Below are 16,842 nucleotides of genomic sequence, written 5' to 3'. Positions count from 1 at the left end.
GTTCGTGATAAAGCTTTCTACAATACATTAAGGCCAATAGGAAAAGTTAAATGGATGAATAATGTAGAATGTAGAGCTGTTGTAAATATACTTTAAATCAAAAATATTTAGAAAGTAGCACGAATACATTATGACCAAGCGAATGTTACACAAAAGAATAAGAAAGCAAATAATTGTGTACGGTTGAAATGTCGCCTCATCGTACAGTATAAATTCGTCTACCGTTTAATTCAGTAAACATTTGTCCGCCTTCTAAGTTTTCAACGCGCTATGAAAAGTTGGTCAAAAGTTATAAAGTTGTCCATTTAATAACAGTTTATGACCAGCTAATACACATGCTAAGAACATCCTTCACGTATTCGTCTTTATTATTTAAACACATTTATTGAAATAAATAGGAACATGTAACAGGTTTATAGAAATATCCGGGTATTGTACATGCATATATGTAGGTCCGTTAACTAAATGGTATAGTGAAAGTTTATAACATACGAATCTTCATTAAAGAATCTGTGTATAAAATTAGTAGTGTTTAAATCATGGATAACAATGCTGATTATGTGCCACCTCCGGAGTACTCAGTATCCTTTGAATTTGCTGTTGGCCCAAACTCCACAATAACTAATGAGGCATCGGATATAACGATACCAGAGGGTAGCCAAAACACCACAATATCTACTGGAGCTTCGAATATAATGACACCCGCACGTATAACAGATACAGGTGAGTTGTTATCTACTGCGAAAAATAATAATCATTCCATAACACAAACCAAAATAGAATCTTTTTCTTTTCAGTGGCCTGTAATTTCCTGGATTAACATCGTTATAAATTGTATTTTAGTCTCTGAATCAAGCTTTCAAATATGTTTGATAAAGTAGATTTATGATATATGGCAGAGGAAGCATTTGAACAGGAATATTTGTCATCTCATTTGAGTACAGCATTCATCTGTATGGGTTATAGATTTCGAATGGATCAATATGTGAATAAATGGGCATACTGAATACGTTTATGGCGAATACAAATTCGGTTTAAATGCAAACGCAAACGTTTTTTTTTCTGTTTTCATTTGTATCTCATCTTTCAGAAGTATATGGTTTGCATACATTGTTGCGCTTGCACGAAATATAAACAGGAAAACCAAGATTGGTATTACACAACATACGATCATCCTTTTAAAGAATGCATTACCGTAAATAACGTGATTTCATTTATATTCGTGGATTGAGGGAAAATAGTATTCACATGGATATTTAGATATTGCTGTTGTGCATACAAGCCTATAAAAGTAGGACAAAAGATACCGGAGGGACATTCAAACCCATTGATCTAAATAAACAGACAACGCCATGTCCAAAAAAGAAAAAGACAAAAAGACAAATAATAGTACACAAGACACAACATAGAAAACTAAAGACCAAGCAAAAAAGAACACGACCCAAAACTGGGGGTGATTCCATGTGCTTCTGAAGGACAAGCAGATCTTGCTCCATATGTGGCACCCGTCGTGTTGCTTATGTAATAATAAAAAAAGACCCGGTAAATAGACTAAGTCAAATTCGTGCAAACGAAAATATGTACTTTGTTGACCACTAAAACACGTGAAATCCATTAAAATTAGGTTACTCCACGAACAACTATCAACAAACCGTAGTAGAACTTTTCTCTTCTTTTCCACAGATTGGGCCGATAAAATATTCTGTAAAAAGTAAAAATACTGAGCTCTGATGAAAATTCAAAAAGGAAAGTCCAAAATCAAATGGCAAATTCAACTCCTTATACATTTTCTTGTTTAATTTCACAATGACATGAACATAATATAAATAAACAATATGTAAGATTCAGTGAAATCTTAAAATTCATACAAATTAAAATTTATATGGAAAAAGTAGTAATATCAGATTATTACATGGCATTTTTCATATCGCATGTATTATCAGCCCTAGGTTTAATATCAGCCCAAGAGCCGCATGGCTCGAGGGCTGATATTGACCGAGGGCTGATAATACATGCGATATGAAAAATGACATGTTATGATATTTTTATCATATGCTTCAACAATGGAGGAAAATTATAGATAAATTTTACAGATCCTTTTACGTGGTCCTCAAATAGAAGTTCAAAGAGTGGAAAGTTCACGAACGTCGGACCCCAAATGAGGTAAATTCGATATGAAATCTTTCTAGAATATGCCTCAACAGAAAAAAAAAATAGCAGTATGATATATTTTATTATGGACGATGAAAAAATAATTCAACAATATACACAATGAACACTGTTTGATAAAGTAAACATATAAAATAACTTTCTTTTAAATTATGTTTGAAACTTTTAAAAATGCATTTATTTTATTATTTGTTTGTTGTTGTTTTTTGGTGTGTTTTGGTGGGTTTTTTTTTCATTTTACACAATATACTTTCCACTATCCAAATATTTTTTGAACCCTACTTTGTAATGTTTTTCACTGAAAAATTACCATTGAGGTGTACCTTCCGGAAATTGCCGAGTATCGACGGAATGCCATGTAATAACGTTACAGAAAGCATGTGATAATAATCGAAGCATGTGATAAATTTTTCATATCAGCCCGCTAAACACTATATCGGAAAAATGTGGAATTTACGTTAATTTAATGCTATTATCATACTGTAAAAATCATTTGTTATTTTCTCTAAGTATATGATAAATACGCTTATTATATACTTAGTAGTAAATACAGATAAATTGTATGTGTAATAAATCATTGGCAAGCGTGCTGTATGACGTCATTTCAAAACCTCCTTATCTATATGACGTGATGTCACAAAAAAAATCTTCTTGAAGAATATGTATATAATAAAGTGTATATGATATGGCTTTTTCAATATCACACGCCATATCAACCCTCAAGTCAACCAATATAATCCCTCGAGCAGAGCTCTTGGGATTATATTGGTGTCTCGGGTTGATACGGATATATGATATTCTCTATTTACTACTACATCTACATAGAATTTATCGACAGTGACTGTTGAAATCAAACGGGAAGATATTATCAATCTGTACACTTATAGAAACGAGTTACAGTAAATGTGTCAAGTCACGGATATTTATAAGATTTTGCTGTGTTACGTTAAACTTAAAATTGATTAAAATATGCCCCTATCTCTCATGTTGGTAATATTATTGAATTAATTCCTTTAAAACTAGATGAACATTTGTTTACAAAATCTCTACTCCGACAAAAATTCTTAACGGAAAGTCCATAAGCCTATTGCAAAATCAAAAGCTCAAACACATAAAACGAATGGATAACAACTGTCATATTCCAGACTTTACAGGCATTTCAAAAATGGATTCTGGTTGATTCAACCTAGTTCTTTGACAACCCTTTATATATTTTTTATATACATTCTTTGAAAAAGACTACAAATATTATTGATTTTCATTTGATAATGTATTAGATGGCCTAACAAAAATTTTAATGAATTTTATGATTTTCAGTGGTATATCAAATGTCACCACAATCTACTACTTAGCCCTTTTCTCCTCCTTAATCTTAAGATAGTTAAATCACAAAAATACTGAACTCCGAGGAAAATTCAAAACGGAGAGTCCCTAATCAAATGGCAAAATCAAACGATAAAGCACATCAATAAACTCATCATAGATACAAGGACTAAATTTAGTATATACGCCAGACGCCATTTGGTCTACAAAAGACTCATCAGTGACGCTCGAATCCAAAAAAGTTAAAAAGGCCAAATGAATTACGAAGTTGAAGAGCATTGAGAACCAAAATTCCTCAAAGTTTTGCCAAATACAGCTAAGGTAATCTATGCCTGAGGTAGAAAAGCCTTAGTTTTTCCAAAAATTACAAAATTGAAAACAGTTAATTTATAAATATAACCATATCAATGACAATTCATGTCAGCACAAAAAGTGCTGACTACTGGGCTTGTGATACCCTCGAATGGATAACAACTGTCATATTCCTGTATTGATACAGACATGTTCTTATGTAGAAAATGGTGGATTGAACCTCAAATTATAGATATCTAAATATCGTACTTGTATGACAGTTGCATCAAATTCCATTATATTGACAACGATGCGTGAACAAAACAAACAGACATCAAACGTAAAAATGTTGAAAATAGGGGTACAGCAGTCATCATTGTGTTATAATTTTAATCACTAGAAATTTTTTTTTTAAAAATGCATTTGTTCCAAAATTATTCGAGTAGGACAACAAATCTCTGCTTCTATGGTAAATATATGTCTACCTATTTTGGTTGTAGGTCCTCCACCAACATATAATTCAATTTTCGTCAGTCAGGAATCCCCAAAGACAAGTGTACTACATGATCACAGGAATATGTGGGAAAAGGTACATGAATGGTTTGAAATGTCAAGTAAGTACATACATGTTTATTTTTTACCTAATATATAACGTAATCTGGATCAGTGATGTACATGAAACATTTCTTTGTTCCTATGAAGACTTAATAGCTCACAGTTTCTTCTGACATTTCAAAGGCGGCTTCAGATAAAACATTTGATTATTAATGAATAATAAAAATGAAAGAATGCATACCTGCCAACTGTCACTATTTGCGGGTGATTTCCCCTATGGAGACTCCCAAATTGAATTTTTGAAAGAGCAATTTTGTCTACATTTAAACAAAACAATTAATTTTACAATGACTATAGGCTTATAAGAGTATGAAGAAGCCACAAAACATTATTAAAATGTATTTGATGGCCCCTTTGAAGGTTTTTTTTAGGACTATGACAGCCATCTTGCTTGCAAAACCCCCATGGGCATTTTGAAAAGTTGGCAGGTATGAGAATGGACGAACTTTCCGCGGTATCGGTATCCGAACGATATTAGAGGTATTAATGTGGGTTGTTTTATCGGTATTTTCTGTGTTTGCTCATTGAAATACGAAAGTGATTGTGGCGGCCGGTATATTATTTTGATATTATGAATTCAATCTTCAAACTGTAGCAACGGGTATTAAAGGATCAATATTCAGATATTCAAAGTAAAAAGTAAATACCATATTGGGTATTAAATAGGATTTAAAGATTAGTAATCATATTAAAGAAAAGTAACAAAAATACTGTACTCAGAGGAAAATCCAAAGCAGAAAGTCTCTAAGCAAATGGCAAAATCAAAAGCTCAAACACATCAAACGAATATATAACAACTGTTATATTTCTGTTATATTTCTGTATCGGTACAGGCATTTTCATATGTATAAAATGGTGGATAAAAATTGGTTTTATAGCTAGCTAAACCTCTCACTTGTATAAAAGTCGCATGAAATTTCAATTTTATTGACAACGATATGTGAACAAAACAAGCAGACACAATACATGTAGGTACAAATGTCAAAAATTAGGGTACAGTGGTCAACATTGTATTATAGTCTAAATCATCAAAGAAAAAAATGTAACAAAGATACACAAAAAGGCATATAAACAAAGCACATAAGCAAAAGAGAAAGACAAGAATACAAAAATTTAGCATAACACAATGGAGGGATGTACAAGTAGTTAGAAGTTATCAAAAGTACCAGGATTATAAAAGTACGGATCTACGTTATATGTAACAAAGAAACACAAAAAGGCATATAGACAAAGCACATTAGCAAAAATGAATGACACAAAAATACCAAATTGTTTATCGTTCTATAGTTTAGACTACTGGCTTTGAAATCTTACACCATATATGGATTTCTTCGCAAAATTTATATTCACTAAATTTTTATATGGAAAACACTACATCGCTAGTGGGGGAACGTCCGAGGATTTCAGTTTACAAAAGGCAAAGAAAACTGGACTATTCAATCACATAATGTATCAATTGACCTTCATCAAAACTCAAGGTGTTTGATCTGTGGACTAACATAAATTTCAAAATGTGCTCACATGTGGAAATAGGCTATCCGTTTTCACAAAATTTTAATTTATATATATCTACAATAGTGATATACTAGATGTTAAAAATTTCCTAATATTAATTCTTCTTGATTGCGATAAAATTGAGAATGGAAACGGGAAATGTGTCAAATAGACAACAAACCGACCGAAAATAAGAAAACAGCTGACGGCCATCAAGGGCTCTTCAACACTGTGAGAAAATCTCGCATCCGGATTTGAGCTACAAATAATGTATTTATTTCTATTTGTTTCAGTTCTACAACAAATTATTTGGTTAGGTGCTCTAGTCTTTGCAATATCTTATATTCATTTTGGTAAGTCAGTCTTAAATAAAATTGAGAATGGAAATGGGGAATATTTCAAAGAGACAAAAACCCGACCAAAGAGCAGATAACAGCCGAAAGACAACAATGAGTCTTAAACGCAGCGTGAAAATCCTGAACCCAGAGTTGGTTCTCAACTGGGTCCTAAATAAAATGTGTACAAGTTCAGTGAAAATGGACGTCATACTAAACTCGAAAACGTATAAATCAACTAAAATAAAAAAACATACAAGACTAACAGAGGCCAGAGGCTCCTGACTTGGGATATACACAGAAATGCGTCGGAGTTAATTATGTTTTGTGAGATCATAGACCTGATCATAGACCTCCCACTATACCTCTAGTCAATGTAGAATAAAGAAACACAGCAATACACACAGTAAAACTCAGTTTAACAGAAGTCCGAGTCAGAATAAGTAACAAAGGAAACTAAGCAAATAACAATGATACATAAAGGACCTCTAGAAGTTACTAACATCACAGCTCCAGACATTAACTAAACTGATTGAAATATTATGTCTTCATCATATGAAAATCAAGCACAATCCGATAATTTTTACTTATACTTGATAAAACACAATACGTTCTCATTACTTGCCATAAATCGTCCATGCTTCCATTTGTCAACTAGCTGGAATAACAAACAACTAATAATGACGTATATTGTGTATTAAGCGGAATTTCGTCTCCTAGTGGCCCTTGATCTCTCTTTTAATAACTATCTCACAAAAAGCAACGATCACATTTTGATAATAACGTCAAAGTTCAGATTGTGATACAAAATTTGGCGGACAAATGAGCATACAAGAAATACGTCTATATTACATGTATATATTTATATAAATAGGTTTGAACATAGTTTTCAATTTAGATTTGTATATATGATCATATATGTAATAATCGATTTTTGATTTATTATTTAAGGTTTGAATGGTAATTGTTCCAGAATACACTTCAATGAAAATGGAAAAAAGGTGGAAGAATTAGACCTTCCGTCATTCATGAAAACAGAGGGTGGAGTATTGTGTGCATTAATTCTCTTTGTCTTTGTGTGGAGATTAATTGGCATTTGTGATACAAAGCGGACACAACGAATCAAAAGGGTAGATTTAGAGGGGAGAAAGAAATGTGGGGGCAACCTCTTTTGCATTTTGTTTTGTCTCTCTATGGCAAGTTTTGTAACATGCAGTATAGGTACGTATTTTGCACATCTTATGATATCGATTTTAGCAGGGAATTGTAGTGGAATAATAATAACATTTATTAAAAAATTTAAAACATAAGGAGTATATATCTTTTCTGGTTAAAAAGGCTTTTCCAAACAAAATAATCTGTCACATGTAAACAGTTTAAAACAGATACAACAAAGTATAAAGGAAAATATGATTTTGCAATCCATCAATCCTGCATATACAGTGAAGCACAATCGAGAGAACAATATGCACAATATTTTTTGGGAAATGACACCAGAAAGCCTTTTTTGTCAATTTGCAAGCATTTGATTATATAATTAGATTTAAATTAGTTCCACATTGGTATTAAGCACTTAAAATCATTAACAGAAAAGCGAGTTCATATTATCATAAATTAAATGCTAAGGTTACCTAGCAGTGTAACTTTCCATATCACTATTATCGAATTGAAATAGTTTTCACTTAATATGTCAGCATATCAGTTCTCGAAAAGTTATCAAAGGTACCAGAATTATAATTTAGAACGCCAGACGCGCGTTTTGTCTACATAAGGCTCATCAGTAAGCTCATATCACAATATTTATAAAGCCAAACAAGTACAAATGACAAGAGCATTGAGGATCCAAAATTTAAAAAAATTCGTGCCGAATTCTCTCTTTATTTTGGTTTATATGTATGAAAACAAAGATATTAACATAAATGAATAAATAATAGAAAAAGTCCTGTCTTGATTGTTTGTTTATATTTTCTTTTTCCAGGAGCATCAAAAGTAATCCCATTTTATAAATATGAAGTCTCTAAGAACTATACATACGTGTACAACTGTGATTCCAAATTTTATAGCTTTTACCACAATACCAAGATTGGACAATTGGTCGTAGTCGTGCTATATGCTGCTTACATTCTTATCACCATCTTTGTAGTCATTCCAAAGGGAAGTAAGTTTACTAACAAAAGTTCAGTCTTTGTAAGAATCATGCAATTTTGAATTATTTCAAAAAGGCCGGAAAAATATCCTGCCGACATAACCATCTTTTTTTTTAAAGTTATCCTCCTCCCGAGTTAGAAATGGTTGGTTCGAGAAGCTTCTAGATAAGTAATGGTTAGAATGATAGCAGATTGTAGAGTTAGCTCCCATAATTGTTAATTTCTAGTGCATTTCAGCATAATTATATCTTGAATTACCTGGAGAAGAAATGTTATATGTGTTCACCATTTATACAGTTTGAACTTAAATTCGTGTAAACTTGAGCGGGGTTTTGTTTGTCATGTTTTCATCACTGTTTGATTCTTAAGCTGATTAGCATTTTAGTTTTGAAAATGTCTCGTTGTGGAGATATATTCCACGAGAAAATGTAAGATGTAAATGAATCAAACAACAAACAATTTCAAAATTTAGATATTTAAATAATTTCTGATCTTGCGTTAATAAATCCAGGAATATAAAGTCGCATTAGATATTATCGTTTGATTAATTATATTCCTACAGGATAGATGAATTTGTTTGTATTGATTTACATTTTTAGCAAATTAGTATTTTCAGATTTAAATAAGGTCTTGGATAACGTACTGCTTTTTTCCGGTTTTTTTATATTAATTTTTTTTTTTGCATTTTTATATTATGTGTTGCTGTTACTCAGACCTTACTGAAACATATATTGCATTATTCATTTTTCAAACAAGAAGTCTACATCATGATTTTTTTCATACATCTAGAAGTATGTAACATTTGAAAACTATATTTTTACGTTCCATGTACGAACGCATGACTTGTTTTAACTCTGTTGAGTCTGCTGTGAGACAACCCGCATTGCAGGTGCACCTACTTATAAGCTTATCATTTTTACTGCACTTTCATGTCAATTCTACTAAAATTTGTTTTCGGAAAAGTAGCAAAGGGTACACATTATTTCATTCTATATAACTCAAATTTCGTCTATGACTTCTTTTACGTAATAAGTTAGATAAAAAAAAAGAAGAAGAAGAAAACAACACCCGGTATAAATTCCATGCGTTCAAAGCGTGTTTCTTGATTTACCGTCATCAGAAACGTTGAAAGCAAAATATTTGAAAGCCAATAATGTATAAGAACCAAAACAGTCAAATAGCTATTAGGACCTACAAAAAAAGCCAAAGTCAATCAAAGGTCATCTTTGCAGAGGGAGTTGGTACTAAACAGAAGTGACACGTGTTGAAGTTTATAATTATTTCATTATTACTATTCTATTATTTCGCATGGTATACTTCCTTCATTTGCAATAATAAAAATGATCCGTTCATCAATTATATACATATACATATTTATATTTTTGTATCACAGAAGTGTGGTTTTTGCGACATAAATGGCGTCAGTGGGCCAGTCTTCTTGATGCCGACCAAGATGGCATCATCAGCACACGTGACATGGAGAAGATCAACGCCAGACTAGAAGAGCTCCGACAAGCAATTGGGGATAGACCGACACCTCTAGATGCAGAAAAACAGAACAAATGGTGGAACGATCATATATTCAAAAGAGGAGTCGACAAAGATATTTCTATTGACGGCTATATTAATTATCTTGAAGGAATTTATAATCCTGCGGATATGGAGAAAAAAATGCGCACTGTTATCACTGGCTTTTTTAATTTTTTCTCAACTCCTCAATTCCGAAAGCAGAATCAACCAATTATTGAAGAAGATTTTATCAAGTTTTGGACGATATTTAAAAATATGGATAAACTCCACTGCAGGAGATCATTTATCAGACATTTCCTGAATCCACTGACAATGGCTAGTTTTCTTGAGGATTTCGTTGCCTTTTTATCTTATAATGATTTCTTCGATGAAAACACAACCAGAGTTCATAATTTATTAAAACCTCCAGGAAAGTGAAACTTCATCGTATAATACTACTAAAACGATCTTTCGAAATTTACATGTTAAGCATGACCTCGTCTAGAAGCATTCATTCGTTCATTTATCACGTAAAAGTTTGGTCTTGCAGCTAGCTATCGTTCATATTAAGAACAATCACAGAAACAAAATATTATTGGCAATATATAGCTTTATGGTGTGGTTCATTTTATATTCTGCAATTTTTCGACTTACGTGTTGGTAAATAAATGTATCTTTATAAACAATGTGGAATTATGGCATGTGTAAAAAGTAAAATAACAAAAAACTCCAAAGAAAATTCAAGAAGCAATCAAATGGCAAAATCAAAAGCTTAAACACATCAAACGAATGGATAATAACTGTCATATTCCTGACTTGGTACAGTCATGTTCTTTTATAGAAAATGGTGGTTAAGCTAAACCTCTCATTAAAGGTTCATAATCTAATGCCTTTGAAATTCCGACATAATCAACTAGGACTGTGTAAACAAATCCAATGACTTTGCTATCACTAAGAGTTTATTCAAATTTACTTTGTTTCTTCCTTTATTCTTTTACCTAGAGGAAATATCTTTTCCCAAACTTGAAAGAATAGGCAGCACACTAAATGCTGATTCTGATCTAGATTTTGTAGTCGGTTGTAGGATACAGCTAGGACTATTTCACTATAGCATAATAGTCCTAGGAAACAGTAGCAAGGGTATATTATGACTTATCAGTCACATGTTCAATGCTGGGAGTCCTAGAGTAAATTTATCTTGTGCCGCCAAGTCAAAGTGAATTATAAGAAATGACCTTAACAAAATGTTTATCGGAATTGTAAGCAGATTCTGCTCCACATGTAACACCTGTCATGGTTTTTCACAATCCATAAAATAACAGATTAAACGAATATCCTGAAACTTGTATCTAATAATCTGAGGCTGCAAATACTTTTCACCTTTGATACGAGACAAATATTACCTTCGCTGTACTTGGCAAAATTTTTAGGAATTGTTGGTCCACAATGCTCTGCAACTTCGTACTTTATTAGGATTTTTAACATTTCTTTAGTGGATCGTCACTGATGAGTCTGTTGTAGCAAAACACATTCTGACCATCATAAAATTTCATTCCTGGTATCTATGATGATTATTATAGGTGAACTATTTTGTAATGGTGATCATAAAACCTTTCAGTATTTCAGTCGTTATCTTTTCTCAGCTCTATTGTAGTTTTTAGTGTAAGAGCACACCCCTGTTAATTAAATATGTAAAGTGTGTACCTGCACTAGTGTAAATTATTAAAACTGCTAGATATGTAAACACAATATGATAGGGCAGAGGATGTGTTACTGCCGCGATATAGGAAGTTGAAATGATGAAGTTTGTTTGGCTTTATCAATCTGTGTCAATATCGAGGAAAAAATCATGACATGAAGCAAACCTTTTAGTTATATTCTATGGGCATCATGTGTTCAATATCTTCAAATAAATCATAAAGTTTGTGATAAATAAACAAATAAGTGTAGACTGTCCTATAAAGATATTCTATTGGCTTCAACTTTTCAATTATAATAGAACAAAACACTATTAAATGAGAGGTTATTTTATTGCACAAAATAACAACAATACAATACAACAGTAAGGTGTAAATGATGTAGTACCAACTCCGGTATCACAGGGATGTACAAAGGAATGATACAGTGATCGATTTCTCAAAGATTCTTTTATGATGGAAGGTCTAGTTTTAAGTAAACTACATCAATACATCTAGTTTCAATACTGTCAGCTGCTATATACTTACCATAAAGTACTTTTTGTAAATTATTTGAATAAATCATATATATAAGAGGAATTTAAATATAATTGATTGTTTTTGTCTTCTATAAGCAAATCTTATAAAGATTAATCAAGGGGAAAAAACACTGACAACACAAACTTTTTAAAAATAAATGTAAATTGAACTTTTACCCACTTTTCAATATCACATGATTGTCAAAATCAGTTTTATGATCAGTCAGCCTTGACAATCACTTTTCTATAGTTAAAGTTTAAATATCAGAAAAATAAGTGCCATAAAAAAATTAAGACAGGTATCTAATATTAAATGTTTTGCGTTCACTTCACTGTATTATTCCTTTGATGATTTATTATACATATTTAAAGCTTACAAACATAAAGGCATTAAATTATATCAAAATGTAGCTAAACTTTGATTCAGTAATATATCGACTTAGAAAAGAAGTATAGCTGACATATCAACTGTAACAGTTTTCAAGATTTGGTAAAATATAACCTTACAGATCAGAAGATAACAATTGTTAAGGTAGACTAAAGGATGTCTAGCAGTTCATTTATTTTTAATTTGTATAATATTGTAATGAACAAGTTGAATTCAAAACCCTTCAAATGTTGATAGAAAAATGCAGATATTTGTTTTTACCCAGGCGATTGGGCAAGACAGGAATATCTGTCCTTATCAGCAATAAAAAAAACAGGATGAGAATTACAATAATTTCAAAAGGAAGATAATATCTTAAAATTTCAATTAGTGCATTAAGCATTTGAAATAAAATGCAAAACCATTAAGGGAAAATCGAACAAGAAATACTAGAAAGAAAATATTGGTCTGAAAGCAAATTTGGAATGCACATACATTACTCTTTCTTACAGATACAGGAAAAAAAACAATGACATTACTTTGTGTAGGGTATAAGTTTTATACTAAGATTTAACAAGACAGAAGATGAACTGTAACATTAAAATATGCAAATTGTTTTACAAAAGCTTCCAGAAAATAGCCATAATTTTCAAACAGTAAATACAAAATCAATGTTTGAAATGTAAAGGAAGTCAAGCTTTCAAAATGAAAGTAGAAACATTTTACGAGATTCTTGTGTGTAAATTCAGGACAAAGGAATTTCAATACTAGTGATACTCTACATTTAACAGTAACTCTCATCTGTGTATGGCATCATATCTAAATAAACATTCAATGGTCAAATGAGCTATTCTACAGATGAAATTATAGAATGAAAAATAATAGTTTAGACTAGATAATGATGTAAATCCCTGATACAAGTTAAAGTTCTGGCCTTTGAAATCTTCATCCTTATAATTAATATCTCATCTTAATATTGAAATCTAAAAATTTAACTTGTTTGAAGTTTCTTTTTATTGTTGTCCTAATAGCACATTCTAATTCAATTTGTTTGAAATAGTGTTTTTATATACATCACATATTTTAAGGGAGAAAGATGCAGTTTTTTGTTTCCTTGATTTTTTTTTTTTTATGAATTTAGGTTATATGTGGGAAAAAAACTGTTTTACAATTTTATATGTCCAAAATCAATTCAAATATTTGCAGTTTTTTTTGGGGTTTCCCGATCTTGAATCGTTTATTGATATGGTTAAAGCAGCAAAAATTATATAATAACTGAGATATGACTTCATCAGGGCCATTAAAGAGATCAAACTAAAAATACAACGAGCTACAAGACCAGCTTGTAGTATAAATATGATTATCATGGAATGATTTTCAGATCAACTAATGAGCGTGGAGATTCCGGTATATATATAATACGATGAAATTTAAAGCGTCCATCATGGACATTATAATAAATATAAATAAATAGACCACAAATCTCAATACATGTATTTAATTAAAACAATATCGTTTGATCATGTCCAACTTTTATGTCTATGCCTTTCTTTGGCTGTTTGCTAAATGCAGTGACTTACAAAGTAAACCATCCCATTAAACCATATCTGAGCGTTATAAAGCAAATCAACAATTCTTTTGAATGAAGTTTCACAAACTAATTTTCATCTGAAAGTATTCAATAATTAATCTTGATAGGAAACTACTATTATTCCATATTGCTAAAACTTAAGTAGGTTTTTCTATACGAATAGGGTTTTGAATAAATAATCATATTCACCTGTAGAAAAGTATATTCACCGTGCAAAACGTTGCATGCTTTTACGTGTACAACTTAGGTAAAAAAACGTTTGATGTACAATTGATTTTGGTATATATTTTCCTTTGCATACATTTCTCTCCCAACATAGAATAAAACAATTACTGTCTTTTGTTACGGTAAATATGTGGTTTTATTGACTTTTGAAAAACTGATATTCACTTCGGCTGTTCGCCTCAATGAATATCAGTTTTTCCCAAGTGAATAAAACCACACATTTACCTCATCAAAAGACAGTAATTGTAAAATATCTACATAACAAATTGTTACCAAATATTAATATTACATAGCTGAAATTGAGTTTAGTCTGAAATTAAAATAATTCACTGACATAAAATTAAATCTAAGTAGCAATAATTTAAATTATTTTAAAAATTACATCAGTCTGGTATGGAAATGTTGGTCACAGATGATTTTGACATTTTTGAGTCATTTATTCAAAAAGACTATGGGGAAGACCAGATTGAAGATTTTATGAATAAAAATGAAATTACTTAAAGCAACAAATAAGATGCTTTGTCTTAGAGGACCCCAAAATAACCTATAAATCATACAGTGGATACAAAATTTAATGCTGGTACATGTATCTATGATGAGTTTATTTAAAATAAGTGTAAGAAATAGCCTTGTTTAGTTCAGACAAAGCACTCCTTGCCTTTAATAACATATTTCCAAATGTACTCAAAGGATCAGCACACTCTGTGAATTTTAAACTATTAGTACATTATAGAAATATATAATAATAGTATAAGTACAGACACAAGAAACATGTAATATTAGCACTATAGTAATGGTTGAATGAAGTTTATGAATATTTACAACATGTTACATGTAAGAATTATACCATCAACTATTTATAAATCTGAAGGCTTTTACACAAAATCAAATTCAAGTGTGGAATACATATCTTTTAACTTTCAAACACATTTTCTCATAAATGAAAATAGATTATTTGCTAGATTTCAATGTGATAATATATCATCTAGTTAAAAAAAATTATTTCCCTTAATTCAACTATGTCTTTTTCAAAATAATAGGTCCTTAAGGAAATATTTTAACAAATTGGAAGTATCTCTTCAACAATGAAAACAAACATAAAACAGATTGCAGTTTTAAATTAAACCATTTACAGAATGGTGTAATATGATTTTCTAAAATAGAAAAAAAATCTTTATAAATTGCAACATTAATAACAGGCATACAAAAGCACAAATATATTGTACAACGCATTCTTCACATAAACAAAGGGATAAAAACTGTACATATCACAGGTATCATTAACAAACATGTACACAGTCACATGTTTGACATGTGATATCTTTTACCTCACATTTCTGGTCACATGATTAATGAAGCTTGCAATCATAAGTCATGGAAATAACTGAAAGCACATCTTGCAAAAAATATACAAAAATAATATATATAATTCATAAACGTGTTCATGATAATAGAGTTTTTTTGGTACAATTTGACCTCTTTAAACGGAGAAATTTTCTTAATAAAATCAAGATTGAGATGAATATCAATATAACCTGATCGACTCCTAAAATTGAGTTACAATTCAATGGAACACTTTACTTAAATGCTAAAATTCCAACCTCTTTATTATCAACAACTTTTTTAAAATTTATACTTTCCATCTTATATCATCAAGCATCTGACGCCTTTGACAATAAATATCCATTCTATCAAGTTAAAAATCTTAATAACAGTGATACTCATTTTGCCATTATAACATAATAAACAAGAATATGTGCCCATTGGTCACCATGCCCCCTCAAACTATCACAATTCCATGTTCAGTGAACCACAAAATGTTTGGAAACACTCTAATTTGTTTTGTTTTTTATTGAACAGTTCATAATTAACTGTGTAAATTTAATGTTTCAAATTGATGTGACCACAAACTACCCTGAACTAAAACTGTTACCTGATACAGCCTTGATAGACATAAAGACCAGAAAACAAAATACTCCTCTACTATTGTAGGTGGAGCCTCAAAATAATCTCACTTAAAATACCATTCACTTATAGGTGAACAAAACGAGGTAATAAGTTACTATCAATTGCACTAAATTTTTATCAGTCACTGTCCTATAATCTGCCTTTATAGTCAGCTTTTATTACTATATACAACTTTCCATTTCAACCTATTGATATGCAAAATAATATAAAATAACAAAATGTTTGTAAACAAAACTTCTAGATGTTTAAGCAAGGCTTATATTTAGTGATGTTACATAATGTAGTTATCTTTTAAACAAAACCAGTTTCAAACTTCTTTGAAATTTTCATATAAACATAAAGATAGAATTTTCAAAACATAACATTGTGCCATTTAAACATTCTATGTTGTTGACCTTGATGAACTAAAATAAGTATTTAGATTGTGTGATGTGTATGATGTCTGACTGCTGATCTGTTGTTAATCACCAGGGAAACCATTCACTGTCGTCTGCTCTGGTTCAGCTAATTCTTTTTCATATTCACATAAGGCCTGGTGTATAAACTCATATTGTTCATGTGTCTGAATTGTCCCACCTCTACAATGAAAACCA

General features: G+C 30.9%; 2 protein-coding genes across 8 annotated transcripts in view; one reads left to right on the top strand and one right to left on the bottom strand.

Moving 5' to 3' along the window:
• The first annotated feature begins 409 nt into the window (after positions 1 to 409).
• Positions 410 to 10,569, top strand: LOC143083016 (uncharacterized). 4 transcript variants are annotated; one of them, XM_076259128.1, is made up of 6 exons: positions 412 to 723; positions 4,284 to 4,397; positions 6,186 to 6,245; positions 7,179 to 7,448; positions 8,206 to 8,385; positions 9,768 to 10,569. In XM_076259128.1, exons 1-6 carry the CDS (start codon positions 540 to 542, stop codon positions 10,319 to 10,321), a joined length of 1,362 nt encoding a protein of 453 aa, XP_076115243.1. In that variant the 5' UTR covers positions 412 to 539; the 3' UTR covers positions 10,322 to 10,569. The 4 variants fall into 4 exon arrangements, with proteins under 4 accessions (XP_076115245.1, XP_076115243.1, XP_076115244.1 ...); XM_076259131.1 differs by lacking the exon at positions 412 to 723 and adding an exon at positions 2,080 to 2,163; XM_076259130.1 differs by lacking the exon at positions 8,206 to 8,385 and having other exon boundaries at positions 410 to 723.
• A 1,325-nt stretch (positions 10,570 to 11,894) lies between these two features.
• Positions 11,895 to 16,842, bottom strand: part of LOC143083015 (tyrosine-protein phosphatase non-receptor type 5-like) — a 61,983-nt gene continuing 57,035 nt past the window's right edge. For all 4 annotated transcript variants that reach the window (XM_076259124.1, XM_076259126.1, XM_076259123.1 and 1 more), the window contains one exon: positions 11,895 to 16,827. In XM_076259124.1, the coding sequence (XP_076115239.1) occupies positions 16,710 to 16,827 (118 nt within the window). In that variant the 3' untranslated portion in view covers positions 11,895 to 16,709. The remainder of the gene's footprint in view (positions 16,828 to 16,842) is intronic.

The sequence above is a fragment of the Mytilus galloprovincialis genome, chromosome 7, assembly GCF_965363235.1.
Source record: "Mytilus galloprovincialis chromosome 7, xbMytGall1.hap1.1, whole genome shotgun sequence".
NCBI classification, from domain to species: domain Eukaryota; kingdom Metazoa; phylum Mollusca; class Bivalvia; order Mytilida; family Mytilidae; genus Mytilus; species Mytilus galloprovincialis.
The sequence above is the reverse complement of the archived record's forward strand: the minus strand, read 5'-3'. Positions and strand labels throughout refer to the sequence as shown.

What these genes read in the sequence shown, in the direction of transcription:
- LOC143083016 (XM_076259128.1), top strand. Translation starts at nt 540, where the DNA reads ATGGATAACAATGCTGATTATGTGCCACCTCCGGAGTACTCAGTATCC. An exon ending in AATATCTTATATTCATTTTG is followed by an intron (nt 6,246 to 7,178) that starts GTAAGTCAGTCT and finishes TTATTATTTAAG; the next exon opens with GTTTGAATGGTAATTGTTCC. An exon ending in TGTAGTCATTCCAAAGGGAA is followed by an intron (nt 8,386 to 9,767) that starts GTAAGTTTACTA and finishes TTTGTATCACAG; the next exon opens with AAGTGTGGTTTTTGCGACAT.